Raw genomic sequence first — 16,954 nt, forward strand, 5'->3', positions numbered from 1 at the left:
GGAGAGGGGTGGTGAGAAAGGAGGGGGGTGGCGAGAAAGGTGCGGGGTGGTGAGAAAGGAGAAAGATGGTGAGAAAGGAGAGGGGTGGTGGAAAAGGCAGGGGGTGGTGAGAATGGGGAATGGCAAGAGGGAGGGCCGATGATGCATGGTTTACTAGGAGCGATCTATTACTACGTACTGCCAGTATGCCGACCCTGTAAGTGTCTTCATGAGCATGAATATTGCTCCAGTTAATTGTGACTCGAGGAACTCAATTTTTCATCTGAAAACTGAGCTGAGGGGGGATTATATTTACTGTGCTCGGCACAGTGAATGCATGAGATTAGTCAGAGTTATGGGTAGAGAAACTTTGAACTGCAGAGATTATGTTTTGTTATGTTTTGTAATTATATTGGGCGTATATGTCATCTATCATCCAACCTAAGCATTCCTCGTCTGTCCAGCAACGCCCTGGGCAGCCTGCTGCCCCTGTCCCACTGCACCTTGAGCAGCCTGTCCCCCCTGTCCCGCTGCGCCCTGGGCTGCCTGGCCGCCCTGTCCGGTTGCTCCTCCTACAAGCCCACCAACTGTGTTCGTTGCTCCACCAGCGATGTTCCCAACACCCCTCGTGGTCTGTCCGACGGCCTGTCCTGCGCCATCGACTGTCTGCCCAACGGCGCCTGTTACACTGCCGAGAAGTCCACCCTTTCCTTGTGCCTCGTCACCACCGGTAAGGGTGTTGTCAAGCGAGTTGGTAAGGTTTCCTAGGAGTCCAGCCATTTTGAGTAGTGTTTTGAGTTTTGAGGTGTTGGTTTGTGGATTGGTTTCGTTTGGTTTGGTTTGTTGTGAGGAAGTGATAGGTATGTTGCGAGTGTTTGTGAGTGATAGTGACTGTTCTCGTTGATGGAAGGGAGGGGATTTAAGTACCCATTCGGATATTCTATTCCTCCAAGGCGAACCTGGCCGAGCTGAGGGAATGACGAGATATCCAGAATCTGTCGTCATAACCTCTTCCCATCCCTTCAATATCGAAGTATCTCCATGCTTCTCTACATCATTGTCCAAGCTTCACATCCCAGGAAGTACCCTCACCAGCCACACCTGGCCATAACCTGACTTGCGTTCGCCCCGCATGTCTCGGCAACACGGCAGCACGAAAGGCGGGATGGCAACCTGCTAATGCGCCGTATGTCCCGCGTCGACCTTCCCTGGCGGCGAGTCAATGTTGGATATTAGTTGACGATCGGAATGTCAGAGGCGGGGTTTGCGCAGCCACAGAAGGCCTCGCCAACGTTGTTATACTCTACGGCACAGTGTATGTATGATGTCAAAGTGGAGGGCAGCTGCCTGGCCATGGTTGAAAGGCAGGGAAGGGCGCATATGGTGACACTTGTTGTTGGCGATCTCCCCATATATCCTCCACATTGTGTGCCTGTCGTGGTTGCACAGCTTGCGTGGCTAACTGACTAGTTGCTTCCGCAGAGTCCTTCTTCAGAGTCTGGACAAGAAGACATTGCGTCGATCGCGGCACATATCTACGTTCCTCTTTCCGCCCCTTGTAAGTGACTCGTAAACAATATACTTACAGTGTGTAATGTATTACTACCTACACCCCCTCATACTAGTATGACGATGCTCAACCAGGGCGAGAGCGATATGTGGGGATTGTTGAAACGCCTCTGTGGGGCAAGCCACACAGTTGTGGGGCACCACATGGCAGCGAAGCGAATTACAAGCGTGGTCGTGAAATTAAGGTTCTTAGCGCTTCGGTGCTATTTTGGTTAGCGAACCACTAATCAATACTGGGTTTTAGTGGGGCACAGAGTATGTAATAATACAAGAAACCGGTTTCTAGATAGCTAGCAATACGTGGCATCGGGCCAACATTGAGTTATTGACCCGGATGATTAAGATATTAGATATTTTGTGTGAATATTATGGCGGTACGGTTAACGGGTTGCGCTTTGGTGGGAGAACGCAGAGAGGAAGTTGTTAGCGATTTGTACTATATTTCAGAGTAGCGAAAATAAAATAAATTTACATGGTAAATTGAATTAATATTTTGTAGTGAGAAATCCCATTACTTTTTTTGCGGAAGAGGTGAAATATTACTTTGTGAAATTAGGGTATTATTTATTCTTAATCCTCCACAGTAGGAAACAATATATATCGCCGTTACTTGGGATATTTAAATAAGACATAACTCGGTGCCCATGAGCTCATCCTAATGCCCAGAAAATGCCAATACGATTACAGATGTGCGTAAACTACAGTGCGCCGTTGAAACTCCAGATATTATTCTCATTCCCTTCGCCGAATTAGCAAATTCATCAGGTCTAGGTCGGCATACAAGAGAAACTCACAAGAAGGTAATCGTCACGTCCCCCTTTATAGCGGCTTTAAAGAAGACTTCAATCTCAAGATTGATGTCTAACCGTATAGATATCGGCTTCGGCTTTTCTGTCTTCTCCCCTTCTCCGCCCCCTTTCTCGTCCGCATTCTTTTTCTTGGCCCCCTCCGCCTCTTCTCCCCGATCAATCGATATCCCAATCGGCGGCCCCTCACCCCGTAGCCTTCTGATATTAAACGCACGAAGACCTGTATCAGGCGCCTTTCCCTTATTTTCTTGCGTCGAATTATGGTCCTCCGCTACTGCCTTGCCTTTATCGCTCTTCTCAGGCGGTGGGCTTTGACGGTGTGGTGCCTCTCGTTGCGGCGACGCTGCTTTTCCTTCCGGAGGACCAGCCATCTCCTCTCCCAATCTTCCCACCCTCTCAGACCACGGAACTTGCGCCTTGGCCACGGCCGCCATACCTCCCTTCTTCTTCTTCCGCCGTTCTCTCTTATAACTGCGCGGTCGCGACGACGACGCGACAGACGCGTTATCCGACATCTCGCCCGGTTTTGACATCTCCTTCTTTTCTTTCTGCCCATTTACTTGTCCTGCAGGTAAATCTTCGAGCCCGCTCATCCCCTCATCTAGTCTCTCTGACCACGGCAAACGCGCCTCTTGCGCCGGCGCCATGCGACTGTTCTTCTTACGACCACCACGACGGTGTCGGCGCGAGGATCCGATGGACGCATCGTCCGAGACTTCGCCTACGCGTGTCGTTGGCGGGATCGCTTGGTTCTGGGCAGGAAGGGCTGGTTCGTTGATTTTGAGGTTTCGTAGTGCCTGGTCGGGGGTGCCATCGTTGGCCATACTGGGCGAGTTTCGTGGGCGCCCGGTATTGGATCGTCGGGTTTGAATGGGAGATTGGGAGCTCATTTGCAGGGGGGTTGTTTGTTGAGTTGGGAGCGCCAGGCAAGATGGCGTCGTGGGATAGAAAGTTCCGAGGCCAGAATCGATTTTGCGTTTGCGTGATCGACGTGGATCATGGGAGGGCCTTTTTCGCGTTCTATTCAAGTAGGGGCGTTGTTCCTTGCGGGATGTGGGTCTACGAGCGGGTACCTGGTATTTTGCCTCCCTAGATAGCTATGTACATGTTACATGTTACATAGCTATCTAGGGAGGCAAAATATACATGTTACATGTTACATAGCTATCTAGGGAGGCAAAATACCAGGTACCATGGGAGAGAAGAGAGTCTGCATAAGTCGGCTGCAGTGCGGAAGGCCAGGACAGTAACTCTCGACACATTTTCCATTAACATCTAACTATTGTGATGTCTAGTCCTCGTACATATATGGTTTCGTGGTGACATCACAATATGCAGCTAGTTTACCCGGGCTCGGCAGAGTGAAACACCGGTACTTTAGCACGATTTGCTTGTAACTATGTAACTAAAAATACAGGCCCTGATTCCCACCCCCCTCATCGTTGTTGCAATTATTCTCTCCATGAACACCAAACCCAAACCTAAAAATCCCACATCATATATCCTTTCTTCCCCTGTGATATCATGGCCGCGTAACTCTATTACTAAATACCCACAACGCAGGACCGGCAGCTCTCACAGAAGGCCAATCGCCGCGTAGCTCTATTACTTAACACCCACAACACAGGACCAGCAGCTCTCACAGAAGGCCAATCGTCACGTCTCCCTTCACTCTAGCGTAGAGGTCAACCTGAGGCAAAGTTACTACATTAATCCAATGGTAACATCTCCCTTCACGCGAGCGTATAAATCTACCTGTGGTGGGAATTAGCCATTGAATTTGAATTCAATGGTAACTAGGGGTTCCTGGGGGTTGGGGATAGACCTACCTCAACTTCGAGATCCAGCTCGATCTTGATCTTCAAGCTGCTGTCCCGCGTTTCCTTTGACACTGGGCGGTCCTTGATGCGTGACTCTCGGATTGCGCCTGTTGGCCCGCCCATATTGCCCGTTAGACGCTGCTGATCGTTTGCCGGTATCATCTGTTGGTTTTGGTATTGAGGAGCTGGGGGCTCGTTCTGGCTGCGGTTTTGGCGCGCTCGTTGCATGGTGCGTTGGCCTTTGGGTTGCGCCGGGACAGGCTGCTGTTGCTGTTGTTGTTGTTGTTGTTGTGGCTCTTCTTCAGTCTCTGAGTGGACATCGTCACTGGCATAATCGGCGTTTTGCTTTTCGCTTGGGGAGAGACGGTCAGCACAGGTGCGCTGGTGAGAACGAGAGAACTTGCTTACTTTTCAGACATTGTGAAGGTTGTGTGGTGATGAGCGAACTAGTATTGAAAAGATATGAATATATGCAAGTTGGTTCGTAAAATCAGATGCGTATTTTCTATAATGAAGAGAGAGTATTCGAGGGCTTAAAGGAATCCGATTATATATAATAATGTGATACCGCATCTGCCATGGAATTCCCCACGTATAACTACTTGCATGAGTAATGACGCTGGTGGTGCGTCGTCAGGGCCTGTGGATCATCAAGATCCCTGCAGCCGTATCCGCCGTTGGCTTGCGAAATCAGGTTCTCTGCACAAGTCAGGTATTGTGGCTCTGTGGCTGAAGTTTCGGACCTGGTCCGGAGTAACAGACGGGACAGCAACCCACTAGCATATGGGCCACTAAGTGGTGGAACACGAAATTGCGGAGAGTAGGAGGCTGGACACATATGACGTCGTATTTGCATACTCCGTACAAGGTTCCACTATGTATCTCCATGAAGACCCCGCGTGAGTCTAGATTGTGAACCGGGATACATGGGAAATACGAATTATCTATTGGCCTTTCCATAATACAAACTCCCATAAGACGCAAGGTTGCATCGTGGTGATGTCAGAAGGGTGGCCTGTAGAAACAGTGTCAACCTAAAAAAAGATCGTTGCGGCTCAGATTGCAGACTGATCAAGTCTGCGCTCCCACGAATGTAGCGCGCTACAAGATATACTGAAAATCTGATCGTAACTCACTACTAGCGTTAGTGAGAGCTTAATACTATTACGCACACCTTCTTGTCGCAAAAACGAAAGAGCGTTATGGTTCTCGGAATTATCACCTCAATAGCTGCGTGTCCCGCCATAATTGGCACGACAGAAGCTATCCGGCAAGGCCAGCGCCAGAATGCGCGTGAGCAGCATCGCGGGCGAAAATCCAATCTCCTTGTATCCTGCTCCGATCCTTCACGGAAAGCAAGGGATATCAACGGAGGAACCATTGTGCTACGGAACAACAAAGTAAGGAACCCCATCGCAAGTCTGCAGAAAACCTCAAACGAAGACTGACGAAGGCGCGCTTGGTTAGCTCTATGTCACCACCGTGAGCCCCCGTGGCAGGGCCGCAAAAGAAAGGAGAGAATACGAAAACGAGAAGGATCCAGGCCGATTAAATGAGCGCGGCCATCTTTTTGCTGGCTATTTCTTTGGATATCCAGACACAAAATGGGGCCGCCGAGGGGATGGTCTTGTGTCTACAATCTCCGATGACCCCCCTCAGCTGAACTGGATATATGTGGACAAAGACACATACGAAGTGAAATATGGCCTACGCGTTCAGGCAGAGGGAAACCTTGTTGGGCCGTGGAACTGCACGCCAATTGATAAACGGTTAACACTGGAAGGGTGGGAAGGGTTTACGGTTGTAGAAGAGGAGGAGGATGTATGGGCACTGTATTTTGACAAGGATGATGATGGGCTAGAGGAGAAGGTAGAGCCGAATAGGAGGATTATGGAGATTGAGTTGATAAGGAAAGAGATGAGGATAGGGAAGGAGGAAGTGGATATGGCGGAGCAAGAAGAGAAGTTACGGAATGGAAACGAGGTGAAGAACAAAAGGAAAGGTGGGGAGAACGAAGAGAAGAATGAGAAAGATAAGAACAGTACTCGTGCGGCATAGAAATCTTAGTAGATACATATTCAAGAATTATGAAGTTTACGATTACAACTTGATAGACATCATGAGCTCAGCAACGATGATAAATTAGCAAGATAATAAAAATCACCAACAATAAGAAACTTGCCAGACAACACAAACCGACAGACGGTGAGAAACTCGCGATAAAACGGACTACCAAGTTCAGAGATTATTAACCTTTGCTATTTCCATAGAGATTGGAAGCCGATGACCTCATATAGGCGCTGTACATGATACTATTTGCAGGACTGAGCTGAACATGGTTCGAAGCACTGCTTTGCCCTCAGAACGATTATCGACCTGATACTATCTAACCACCCCCACACGCCCCCTTACCTAAGAAAACAAGTCTACTTTACCATTATGACATCGGCCCCTTGATCCATGTCTCAGACCCTGCAGAGCCGGATCAACGCCGAAATCTTGATTCTGACTCTTAGCTCCCCTATAATTAGGGTATTAACAACAGTGTTACAAGTGTGCAACTCTGTTTACTGAGCTGCGCTCAGTAAATCCAGATACGGCACTAGGAAGGTAATATTCATGCATGTCACTATATACCCTGCTATACTGCTATAGTATGTGGCATCCCCGCCACCCCCGCCTCCCACACTTATCTCCACACCTCCTTACCCACGCATCCCTGGCGCCGAAATCAAGGAAAACGCCACTTATCTATAGTTCTGAGGGCAAAGCAGTGCTTCGAACCATGTTTAGCTCAGTGCTGCAAATAGTATCATGTACAGCGCCTATATGAGGTCATCGGCTTCCAATCTCTATGGAAATAGCAAAGGTTAATAATCTCTGAAGTCGAACACGGGAGCCATTAGACACTATCAAATACGCGGACAGATATACACACATCATGGACTGGGCAAGGCAGAAGTGTTCCTCTTACTACGATTCCAGCTGGCGCTGGATCGAAGACACCTATCTCGCCTACTTTGGAGAGAACAGGACGTCGTACGGCATAAAAGGTGAGAACTCCCCAAAGATTTTTGCTTTTGGATTGCTTGGGATGAAAGAGAGAGTACTAATGAAATTTGTAGAGTCACTGAAGAAGACAGAGGTCACAGGTGATGAAAATATAGATGGGATTCAGCGCGGGGTTGGGGGAGCTGTGGGAGATGTATTTTCGAGTAAAGGGCCTGCAGGCGTGGTAGGAGATGGTATCGATAAAGGCCTTCTGAGAGGCAACGTCTGAGGGAGCCTGTACATGCAAGTTGGATATGATAGTAGATTGATAGTTCACCATTTGCTTCGAATTTTCAAATTCATCGTTATTTAATAAGTTACCTACCTTATATCTAGCATGAGGCTATAAGAATGAAATACCACCTTATCTCCTCCTACTGCTGCGACGCCCCCGGAATCTTGATCGTTACAGTTGTTCCTTCCTTCGTCGTCTGCACATTGATCTCTATCCCATTCGCAGTAATCCCAATACCTCCACCCCCGCCGCTCTGAAGCACAGTAGAATTTCCCGCTACACGACTCGAACCCGCTCCCTTCGTATCTCCATCGCCATTACGAACATCCACCTGAGAAACATCGAGCGTATCCGTATCGTCTCCAAAGACCGCATCAGGCTTCGCAACGAGATCCTCGAGGAGACCCGGGACCTTTTCTCCTGTTGTGCCGCCAGCTACAGGTGTAATCTTCTGTTCCTTGTGTTTACTGCCCTTGGTTGGCTTTGACGCGTTGTTTGTGGAGATAGGAGCAGGGTTGTTTGCTTCGTCGTTCGTACTTCCTAACGGTGCTGAAAAGCTATCGCTATGCTCATTTTGCATATCCTGTTCCCCATCTGTGACATAACCATGTCCCCCTTCGCTATGCCCTTCGTAGTCTTCATCTATATCGTCATCGTGGGGTTCGTGTTCCCCATCCCAATCGCTACCTGCTTCATTATGGCCCTCTTCCTCGCTATATCCAAGCTCGGGCTCTTCTTCATTGCCTGATTCTTCGTGGTAGTTATTTTTGTTTTCTTCGTCTTCATTATCTTTATGTTCCACTTCATCATGATCAGATACAGCCTCATATTCGCGCTCCGGTTCTTGTTCTAGTTCGGGAGGTGGAGGCGCGGGCTTCTTCCTCTTCACCGACTTTGGTGTTTCTCCAAAGTCGAGATCCAGTGCCTTGAACTTTGGCGTCCGCTTTTCAACATCGTTTTGAAAATGGTTTGGTTCTTGCAGAGGTTGTGGCGCCTGTTTCTTAACCCTTTTCACTTCACTTTGAGTTCCATCAACGTGGTCCCGCTTTGCAGTCTCAACATCTACCGGCGGCGAAGTTTTTTTCACTTTCTTAACAGCTGTTTTTGCTGCGTCCCCCTGACCAGAAGTGGCAGCTTTAAATTTGGGAGGCGGTGCGTCAGTTGTAGGCTGGCGTTTTGAGCTTCGGTCAGGGGTTGGAGTCTGAGGGAGCTGGTCTTCCAATGACTTGGGCGGCTTTGGCCGTGGTGTCTGCGGAGAAACTGCATTATTTGGCGTCGTAGTGTCTGCTTTTACCTTTTGAGATGGAACACGCCTTTTTACTACATTTCCTGCATCGGGTTGTGTCGAGGTCATCTTCTTTATTGAGTCTGGAGATTTAGGAGTTCCGTTGGCCTTATCGGTAGGCTTGAGCGGCGTCCGGGGTGCTTTGGGGCTGGACATCGTGAATAGATCTTTAATACATAGTGTAGTGATAGCTAGAACTGCTAATATCCCAATGGTAATTTGAATAGTTGTTGGAGATGTTAAAAGATACCACAAGACAATCGTAGATATATAGAGGACGAGACTGATCACACTATCACTATCACGGGCCGCTAAGAAGGAGAACTGAGGTGATATCTTTCGTGTGATGAGGCTGCTACTCATCGCCATGAGAAGACTAGGTAAGAGCCGTAGAATTGTGGATAGAAGTTGACTTACAGGTTGGGACATACGATTTACTCATCATGTCCACTACTATTTCGTCACTTCACAGCGGTAAACTAGCCACTCGGAAGCACTGCAGGGGTTGCAGGAATACCTGCATGGTTCTAATGCCGCAGGTCTCGAGAACCGGTTTCCGAACAAAACCATGTTCACATCTCCAAGGTCAGGACGAATACTACGGTCCATATTAACAAACTAAAATCGAATGCTTAAAGTGATGTACCAGTACCACTGTATCCTCCCTACCACTCGTCATAACAGGTTCTTTAAGGCCGCCATACCGCCGTTCTTGATCGTCACGGAATTGCTAAAACATGGCATATCCACCAGGGGGTAACCAGGGAAAGTCTTGCCGTTACCACGTTGTTTGTCGTGGATCTATTCATAGGGTGTGGCGATAAGCAAGTGGTGCGCCACATTTTTTGGCGATCAGTGCGGGGGTCTGCGCTAGGAGGTTGTCGTGGAGACGAAAGTTAAGTAATTGCTCCACATAAGCATCTGGCTAGAATACTTGCAATCGCAGGTACTAAATATCCTTATCAGGCCCCAGCCGTAGGAGATGAGCAGTTCCACTATAAGGGTGAGTCTAGACTAGTAACCAAAAGTCGAGGCAACCAAGGTCTAGGGGATTACGGGCTCGAGACTGAATCGTGACTAGGAACAAAATGGGCACTGAAACAGCAAGAATGATCTCAATGTGTAGGATAAAGGCGGCATTGTCTATGTGGCTGGAAACCCCGCACTAGCTACGGGCTATGCAAGCCACAAGGTTTGTAGCTACATTAAATGCAGATACATATTAATAGGGCCCAAAAATCATGATCTACTCCCTGCATGTGGGCTATCATGATGTGGATCTATCAAGGTTGCACTGTGGGTGTGGCACCCTCTTCTCTCTATCATGGATTCTAGCACATTGCACGCGTCTAAAGAAGCTCTGGTCGCTTCTTTTATGACGTCTCTGACGCCATTACAGGGCAAATATAGGGTAGAACAGGGATTTAACAAGCATCTAGATCAATTGATGTGATGTCACTCAACCAGATTCTTAGAACTTGAAAGCCTCGTGGCGAAAAGGAAAGGCTAGTTGTTATCATCGAGGCGGACTTCATAAGAAGGCGTGGGCTCATCACCTAACACACTTATCATAAAACTTCAACCAAACGCACACAGCTACGAAACAACTACTGTACGAACCTATTATACCATATACACGCCACATTACTCATAGCTACAACATAACTTATACTTTGAGCTCTACATTTATAAAACAAGTGGCAAACATGACGGACGTTAAGCAGCACTCGTTCAACCCTTCGCAGAAGTCTGGATTCGACGGCTCTGTAAAGAACATACAAAAGAAGACATCAGAGACTCAAGAGCAAGCACCTAGCGAAGTCGACGATGTAGAGAGCCGTGCGGGCACAGAGTCTGTGGGAGGCGAGTCGCAGGCCATACAAGCAGGAAGCGTCGATAACGAAGGACATGTTATTGACGCCGATGGTCACATCATCGGGAACGTCACAGGGGAGAATGCATCACAGCTTGAGGGGTCTATCGTAGATCAACAGGGTGATGTGATAGATACCGAAGGAAATGTCATTGGAAGTGCGGAGCCACAGGAAGCCGGTGAAGCAGAAACCCCCGAGAAAGATCTTCCGGACGTATCAATCCTTGAGGGAAAGAAGGTAAACAAGGGAGGAAACGTCGTTGACGACAGCGGCAAACTATATGGACGTATCGTCGACGGGGATATTTCTAAGTTGGTTGGAAAGAAGGTGGATTCCAGAGGAAAAATCTGGAACGATTCAGGAAAAGTCATTGGAAGCGCGGAAGTGATACCCATCGATGAACGAGATGAGTCCTCTGGTGCACCCTTCGAAGATTTTCCCAATGCCGTCGTCAACAAGGACGGAACCGTCGCCTCGGATGGCCAGGTAGTTGGGAAGCTCGTTGACGGCGACGCTAAGAAACTCTCTGGCAAGAAGGTCGACAAGGATGGCGAGGTCATTGATAACGTCGGGAACGTTGTAGGAAAGGCTGAGCGATGGGAAGAAGAAGATGCCCCTGAGCCAGAAGCGGCCGATTTATCTTCTTTAGCTGGCAAGCGAGTGAATAAGCTAGGTAACGTGGTGGATGGCACAGGTGCCATCTATGGAAGACTCGTTGAAGGCGATCCCAAGAAGCTCGCAGGGAGGATGTGCGATAAGAACGGAGATGTTAGAGGCGAAGGTGGCGATGTTGTCGGCCGCGCTGAATTGGTTCCCGAGAGCGAGCGTGAAGGCATGAAGCAGGGACCATTTGCGGACTTCAATGGCGCAACCGTGAAAAAAGATGGCAAGGTAGAAGCTAGTGGCACAGTTGTTGGGCGTCTCATCGAAGGAGACGCAAAGAAGCTGTTTGGAAAGCCGGTGGATGCCGACGGTGACGTATTAGACTCCAATGGCAATCAGCTGGGGAAAGCTGAGAGATGGGAGGAACCCGAGAAAGAGAAGTCGAAGCACGCAGCATCAGGCTTGAAGGTGAACCGCGAAGGGAACGTCGTGGGCGAAAATGGAGATACTATCGCCAAACTGACAGATGGTGATGTGAGCCGCTGTGCAGGTAAGGAGATTGATGACGATGGCGATGTCGTTGATGGAAAGAACCAACGCATTGGATCCGTCACACTCCTCGCAGATATTCCAGCCCCTGAGGAGCCCAAGGAATCACCAGAGGAAGCCGAGAAGCGCAAGCAGACGGAGCAAGACAAAAAGCTCGCCGCTCAGATGGCCACCTGTGTCCAGCAGTCACTGGACAAGATCCAGCCAATCCTCAAGATGATCACCGAGGTAAGCAAGCCGTTCCCTGCATACCAGTATTAAGCTAACAAAAGTAGGCTATTGAATTAGCCGAACGCCAGCCTAAGGAGGAACTTGATGAGCAGAAACTTGTCGACACTGTCAAGCCACTCCTCGAGCAAGGCGGCGAGATTTTGCAGGAAGCCAATGGTGTAATCCGTGGCCTTGATCCTGATGGAAGGATTCAGGCAAATGCCAAGCACAAGAGCGCCTCCCGCGAGGCAACACCAGAGGAGCACCGTCTTGCTGAGGTGTTGAAGGAGGTGAGTGTTATGAATATTTATATAATTTCTATAATGCTAACATTGAGATAGTTGACTGGCAGCGTGAGCCAGACGATTGAGGGGGCTAAGAAAAAGGTGGCGGGCATGCCCCACGCAAAGAAAGAGCTGAACCCACTCTGGGGTCTCCTTGCAGGTGCGTAAAATCTATCACATGTCTGAGTTCGGATGCTAACCTGTGTACAGAGCCACTTGGACAAATCCTTGCTGCCGTTGGATTACTCCTGTCTGGCGTTCTTGGTCTAGTCGGCAAATTGGTATGTTTACTCCTGCAACATATGCGGAAGAACTACGCTAATATATTATAGCTTTCTGGATTAGGACTCGGTGGGCTGCTTGACAATCTTTTGGGCGGACTAGGGATTAAGGGCATCCTCGATGGTCTTGGCCTTGGGTCACTCACGAAGTCGTTGACGGGAAAGAAGTAGATGCTTCTTGTGTACTTCTTACCAAATTGCTAGTTTAATGTAGAATCTTACGAATTGTAATTGTTTGCTACAACGAAACCTATTGATATTAATTGTGAACTGCTGTAATCTACTGCCGCTGGTTATTCGATTCAAATATATTGTGTTTGAAACTACGTTAAATTACATAATCTTAGCCATTTCGCTAGGATTTAAAATCATTGCGGTAGGTAATGTATTTATTATATAATTAAATGCTATATGCTACGCTAAATTAGATAAGCTATAGTATAAAAAGGCAAGTTGTAAGAAAACTAAGGCGTTAAAATCGATCTTGAGCTCGCTCCTAGCAACATCATCATTATCCTTCTCATCATCGCCCCTCTCTCCATCCCATCCCCTCTCCTCAACCTTCATCCCCCCTATATTCCCCTTGTATCCCTTTGTATCCCATCCCGCCCCCCCCGTCCCCCGTCTGCTCTCCACCACCCTCATCTCACGATCTACCGCTTCGCACCCCACCCCCAACCCCACCGAAATGCCCCCCCCCCTTCCCCCACCACCCACTCTCTAGGTCAAATACTCTCCCTCTACTGGATATTTCTCTAGCCCCCATCCTACCGAGATAGAGGCCTAGAGATAATATCCGCGGCTGTCATGCGCTCTGACCTCATCCCGAGGATAGACTTTCTCCCTCCGGTTCAAGTACTTGGTAACTAACTCGTCGGCAGACGCTAGATTTATGATTGCAAACCTAAGTAACTAGGAGCGCACCGGGAAACTTGAGTGGCTGTAGAGCCGAGACGTTCCAAAGTTATAAAGTTAGAAGTGAGAAATTGAGAGCACAAGTCTCCCAGCCAATATCTTTTGTCCGATTTCGGACTTGTACATGTTTCGTAGGTCAGTCTGCTAGTCATTGAGATATTTAACCAACAACGTCTTCGTGGCAGTTGACCAGGAGCGTGTCGCTAGATCCGGGGTTGCCTTGTCGGCCTGTCGGGCCTCGCGGCTCCCGTCGTGACTATTCTCTACGATGAGTCGGATGACAAGGACATTGCGAACTTGCGAAACCTGTGTTCACTGCGTACAGTGTGATGAGAATTTTGAGAGGGTTGGTTTTGTCATTAAAGCGCCTGCTCAGCCTAATCCTATCATCCTCGTCAAGACCAGAATGCATGATAGCAATCTCATCGTATATGAACTACCATCTCCCAAAACTCTGCTGATAGCGGAATATCCTCCACAAGCAGCAACTTCTCTCTCCTCTCCTTAGGCGTTGCTGGAAAAACGTATGTTAAAATTTCATTCAACACATATCTGAGCTTTGGCGAGCCATAAGATAAAAACTCCATGTTCTTGAGGCCAGTCTGGATGTCCTCTGGGTCTCCCTCTCTTCTATCGAGGCCAATTACGTCGAAGGCGTTCAGTCGTGGCCTGCAAGACTAGCCTTGCGAAAGATCTGCTATAATCGCTCTAAGTGAGTAGAGATGTAGGAGTCTGAAAGATAATGACTGGTAGGTTGATCGAAATCGAGGGGTTCTGAAATCGTGAAACACAAAGTAGTAGATTAAGGACATAAATCCGAAAGATAGTAACTGGTAGGCTGGTAGAAACTGAGGGGCTCTTGACCACATGGGGACTTTGCTGAAGTCCAGCCATCCCACAACAAGGGGGAAAAAATCATAAGGGACGAAATTCCAGGCAGCGATTTCGACCCTGCCGATGCCCCTGACGACGTATCTAAATATGATTCTGACGGGCCTTCTCTCTCTTGGGCGCAACTAGAGAATATGACCTGGTCATCCTCCGGTTGTTGGATGAAGACAAAGATGAATATCAGGACATGGTCGGAGGTATCCATGATGATATCATCCCTGACTCTGACGACAAGAGTATTGTAGATGCTGATGCGGACTCTAATTATGGATTAGACGCCATAGACGGCGAATTGGGCACCGTCGACAAGACATTCTCCGGTGTTCCGGTCCAGATACCTCACGTCGAAACCGATGTGACAGATTCTAGACCCGTGTCAGAGGTATACTGCAGGGGTTAGAGGATTTTGCCCGCAAAATCAGATATGATAAGGCACAGGAAAAGCCAACGTATCCGTTGAGCTTTAGCTCTGGTCTATCCTCCGTACTATATCGACAGAATAATTCATGGTAGTCTATAGGGCTGCCGTCCTCGAGAAAGTCCAATTGGTGCTCGGAAGGGAAACTCCGACGCCGGAAGCAGTTATAGCATTGGCTAGGTACTGGAGGCGCCATAAGAACGGAGGCGTGTATGTAGATTTAGCATATACGAAATCAAGCAATGACCATGCATGCTATATTGGGTCTACTACTCGTGAATTCTCCAAGCGGATAAGGGGGCGTTTAAGAATCTTAAGTAAATATACTATACCATCCAAAACCACCGCCCTTATAGTTGGAGATGATGAATATGCTGTGTGTAGAAATGCTAGATACGATAAAGATTAAAGGTGAGAGTTAGCAATTATAAGAGTTGAGAACTTCGACAGGCCCTGTGCTGTCGTGCGCCCTGGGTAGTCGCTCTCCCTACTGTAGTTTGGAAACGTCACTGATTATGAACCCATTTTTTATTTGTAGCTATCTTGCTATTAATCGTCCGTGTTGGTCGCTCTCTACAACTATGGTTTGCAACGTTGCTCTGTCAAACTAGATTGTTAACAGGCTCTAATATGAGGACGGCGAGTCTAAGTAATCGAAGACCAGTGTTTTAGTTGTAGTAATTATAAACCTATAGCTTATTTACAGCCACTATGCGATTTATCGCCCTTGTTAGTTGCTCTCCTTCATTGTCGTTTGCAACGTTACTCTACCGAACTAGATTGTCGATAGGTGCGAATATAAAAATTGCAACTCTAAGTGATTAAGGACTAATGTTTTAGTTATAGTGATTATAAACCCTTATTTTTCTTATGGCTACTGTGCCATTGCGCATGTAGGGATAACAATTCTGGTATTTGCGCTAAAGTGATTCATTCTAGCAGGACTTATAAATATTGTCTTGAAATCGTTTTAAAGCCTACGTCCATTTACTGTGCCATTGCGCATAATGAGCTATAAAACTCGAGCATTTGCGCTAAACAGGTCTTGATTTACTGTGCCATTGTGCATTATTAGCTATAAACTCGAGAATTTGCTCTAAACTGGCTTTGATTTACTGTGTCATTGCCCATTATGACCTACAAATGTGACATATATATCATTTATACTCGAGATTTTTGCACTCTTTGATCTCGGCGTCGTCGAAGATACATGCAAATCCGATAATAGACGCTGAATTCTCAACTGGATCATCGACAGGCGCGAATATGAAGCCCCAAAGTCCCCCACACTACTTCCGGCCCCAAAGTCGCCTACAACCTATCCATATGTAGAGGATGCAGATGAGGATATGTCCAGCGTTCCTAATCTCGCAGTTGAAAGTAACAACGTCTGCGACTTTCACATCCTCGCCATCCAGGAACAATAGTAAGAAGATAAACGATAGCGAGAAGAGCAACGACACCAAGAAGATCAATGGCAGCGAGAAGAGCAACTACAGCAAAAAGAACCAAGCAACAGCAAGAAAGAACCAAGGAGTACCGCTAGCAAGGAGTATCGATCCCAGCACCCAAGTCTTCAAAGCGCATAGCACAGTTCTGCAACTTGAGGGCAGTACTGTTTACTAATAAAGTTGCTGTGCCAACGAGGATTCAGAGTGCGAAAACGCTTTGTGGGAAAGGCAAGTACACGACTACCAAAATCCGGCCGAAGATTGAGATGTCGTATCCCAGAGCGTCGTGGAGAAAGCGGGGATACCATCATTGACAGACAAGGTATTTCCGTCGTCCCACAAAGCAAGACTGGGAAAGTTTTACATGGCCAAGCCAAGGTAAGTACAGGACTACCAAAATCAAACCGTGGGTAAAGAGCTCCCGAAATTTGATATATCGATCACATTATGTGCCCAATGCCAAAGGGCAACAAAAAAAAAATGACAAAAAACATACAACAGTGGGTATTCGCTGGTGGCCACCCACCCAACTACTAATCCACCGATCTCAAGCATCCACTTGCTTTTTACTTCGGCCGGCCTAGTGGGTGAGCCCTTGCTGCCTTAAGGGGTGAAGCGAGGGTGAGCAGGGTGTGAGCGGGGTGAGGGGACGCGATGATTTCGTGTCATTATCGCGTCAACGTCGTAATAGTACCGGAGTGTAGCTGTTTTAGTTCACGTACCTTGTTCA

At 47.9% G+C, this 16,954-nt stretch overlaps 8 protein-coding genes across 8 annotated transcripts; 4 read left to right on the top strand and 4 right to left on the bottom strand.

Annotated features, from left to right (window-relative positions):
• Positions 1-342: 342 nt before the first annotated feature.
• VE01_00774 (uncharacterized protein) lies at positions 343-1,523 on the bottom strand. Its single transcript, XM_059463300.1, has one exon. It carries the CDS (start codon positions 982-984, stop codon positions 421-423), a length of 564 nt encoding a protein of 187 aa, XP_059320078.1. The 5' UTR covers positions 985-1,523; the 3' UTR covers positions 343-420.
• A 475-nt stretch (positions 1,524-1,998) lies between these two features.
• Positions 1,999-3,443, bottom strand: VE01_00775 (uncharacterized protein). Its single transcript, XM_018270303.2, has 2 exons — positions 2,343-3,443; positions 1,999-2,287 (listed from the first exon to the last, which is right to left on the bottom strand). The coding sequence occupies exons 1-2, from the start codon at positions 3,245-3,247 to the stop codon at positions 2,281-2,283; spliced, it is 912 nt and encodes a 303-aa protein (XP_018134684.2). The 5' UTR covers positions 3,248-3,443; the 3' UTR covers positions 1,999-2,280.
• Positions 3,444-3,726: 283 nt separating this feature from the next.
• Positions 3,727-4,768, bottom strand: VE01_00776 (uncharacterized protein). Its single transcript, XM_059463301.1, has 3 exons — positions 4,586-4,768; positions 4,183-4,529; positions 3,727-4,108 (listed from the first exon to the last, which is right to left on the bottom strand). Exons 1-3 carry the CDS (start codon positions 4,594-4,596, stop codon positions 4,062-4,064), a joined length of 405 nt encoding a protein of 134 aa, XP_059320077.1. The 5' UTR covers positions 4,597-4,768; the 3' UTR covers positions 3,727-4,061.
• A 299-nt stretch (positions 4,769-5,067) lies between these two features.
• VE01_00777 (uncharacterized protein) lies at positions 5,068-6,301 on the top strand. Its single transcript, XM_018270305.2, has 2 exons — positions 5,068-5,577; positions 5,645-6,301. Exons 1-2 carry the CDS (start codon positions 5,380-5,382, stop codon positions 6,233-6,235), a joined length of 789 nt encoding a protein of 262 aa, XP_018134682.1. The 5' UTR covers positions 5,068-5,379; the 3' UTR covers positions 6,236-6,301.
• A 466-nt stretch (positions 6,302-6,767) lies between these two features.
• VE01_00778 (uncharacterized protein) lies at positions 6,768-7,590 on the top strand. The gene is made up of 2 exons (XM_018270306.2): positions 6,768-7,230; positions 7,303-7,590. The coding sequence occupies exons 1-2, from the start codon at positions 7,119-7,121 to the stop codon at positions 7,455-7,457; spliced, it is 267 nt and encodes an 88-aa protein (XP_018134681.1). The 5' UTR covers positions 6,768-7,118; the 3' UTR covers positions 7,458-7,590.
• VE01_00779 (uncharacterized protein) lies at positions 7,515-9,391 on the bottom strand. Its single transcript, XM_018270307.2, has one exon. The coding sequence runs from the start codon at positions 9,175-9,177 to the stop codon at positions 7,603-7,605; it is 1,575 nt and encodes a 524-aa protein (XP_018134680.2). The 5' UTR covers positions 9,178-9,391; the 3' UTR covers positions 7,515-7,602.
• A 121-nt stretch (positions 9,392-9,512) lies between these two features.
• VE01_00780 (uncharacterized protein) lies at positions 9,513-12,798 on the top strand. Its single transcript, XM_018270308.2, has 6 exons — positions 9,513-9,648; positions 9,715-12,002; positions 12,050-12,274; positions 12,326-12,428; positions 12,479-12,549; positions 12,601-12,798. Exons 2-6 carry the CDS (start codon positions 10,455-10,457, stop codon positions 12,718-12,720), a joined length of 2,067 nt encoding a protein of 688 aa, XP_018134887.1. The 5' UTR covers positions 9,513-9,648; positions 9,715-10,454; the 3' UTR covers positions 12,721-12,798.
• A 1,744-nt stretch (positions 12,799-14,542) lies between these two features.
• On the top strand, positions 14,543-16,399 carry VE01_00781 (uncharacterized protein; the record flags this gene model as incomplete). Its single annotated transcript, XM_018270309.1, has 2 exons — positions 14,543-14,737; positions 16,148-16,399. 2 exons carry the CDS (start codon positions 14,543-14,545, stop codon positions 16,397-16,399), a joined length of 447 nt encoding a protein of 148 aa, XP_018134888.1.
• Positions 16,400-16,954: the final 555 nt, after the last annotated feature.

The sequence above is a fragment of the Pseudogymnoascus verrucosus genome (assembly GCF_001662655.1).
Source record: "Pseudogymnoascus verrucosus strain UAMH 10579 unplaced genomic scaffold scaffold_2, whole genome shotgun sequence".
NCBI classification, from domain to species: domain Eukaryota; kingdom Fungi; phylum Ascomycota; class Leotiomycetes; order Thelebolales; family Thelebolaceae; genus Pseudogymnoascus; species Pseudogymnoascus verrucosus.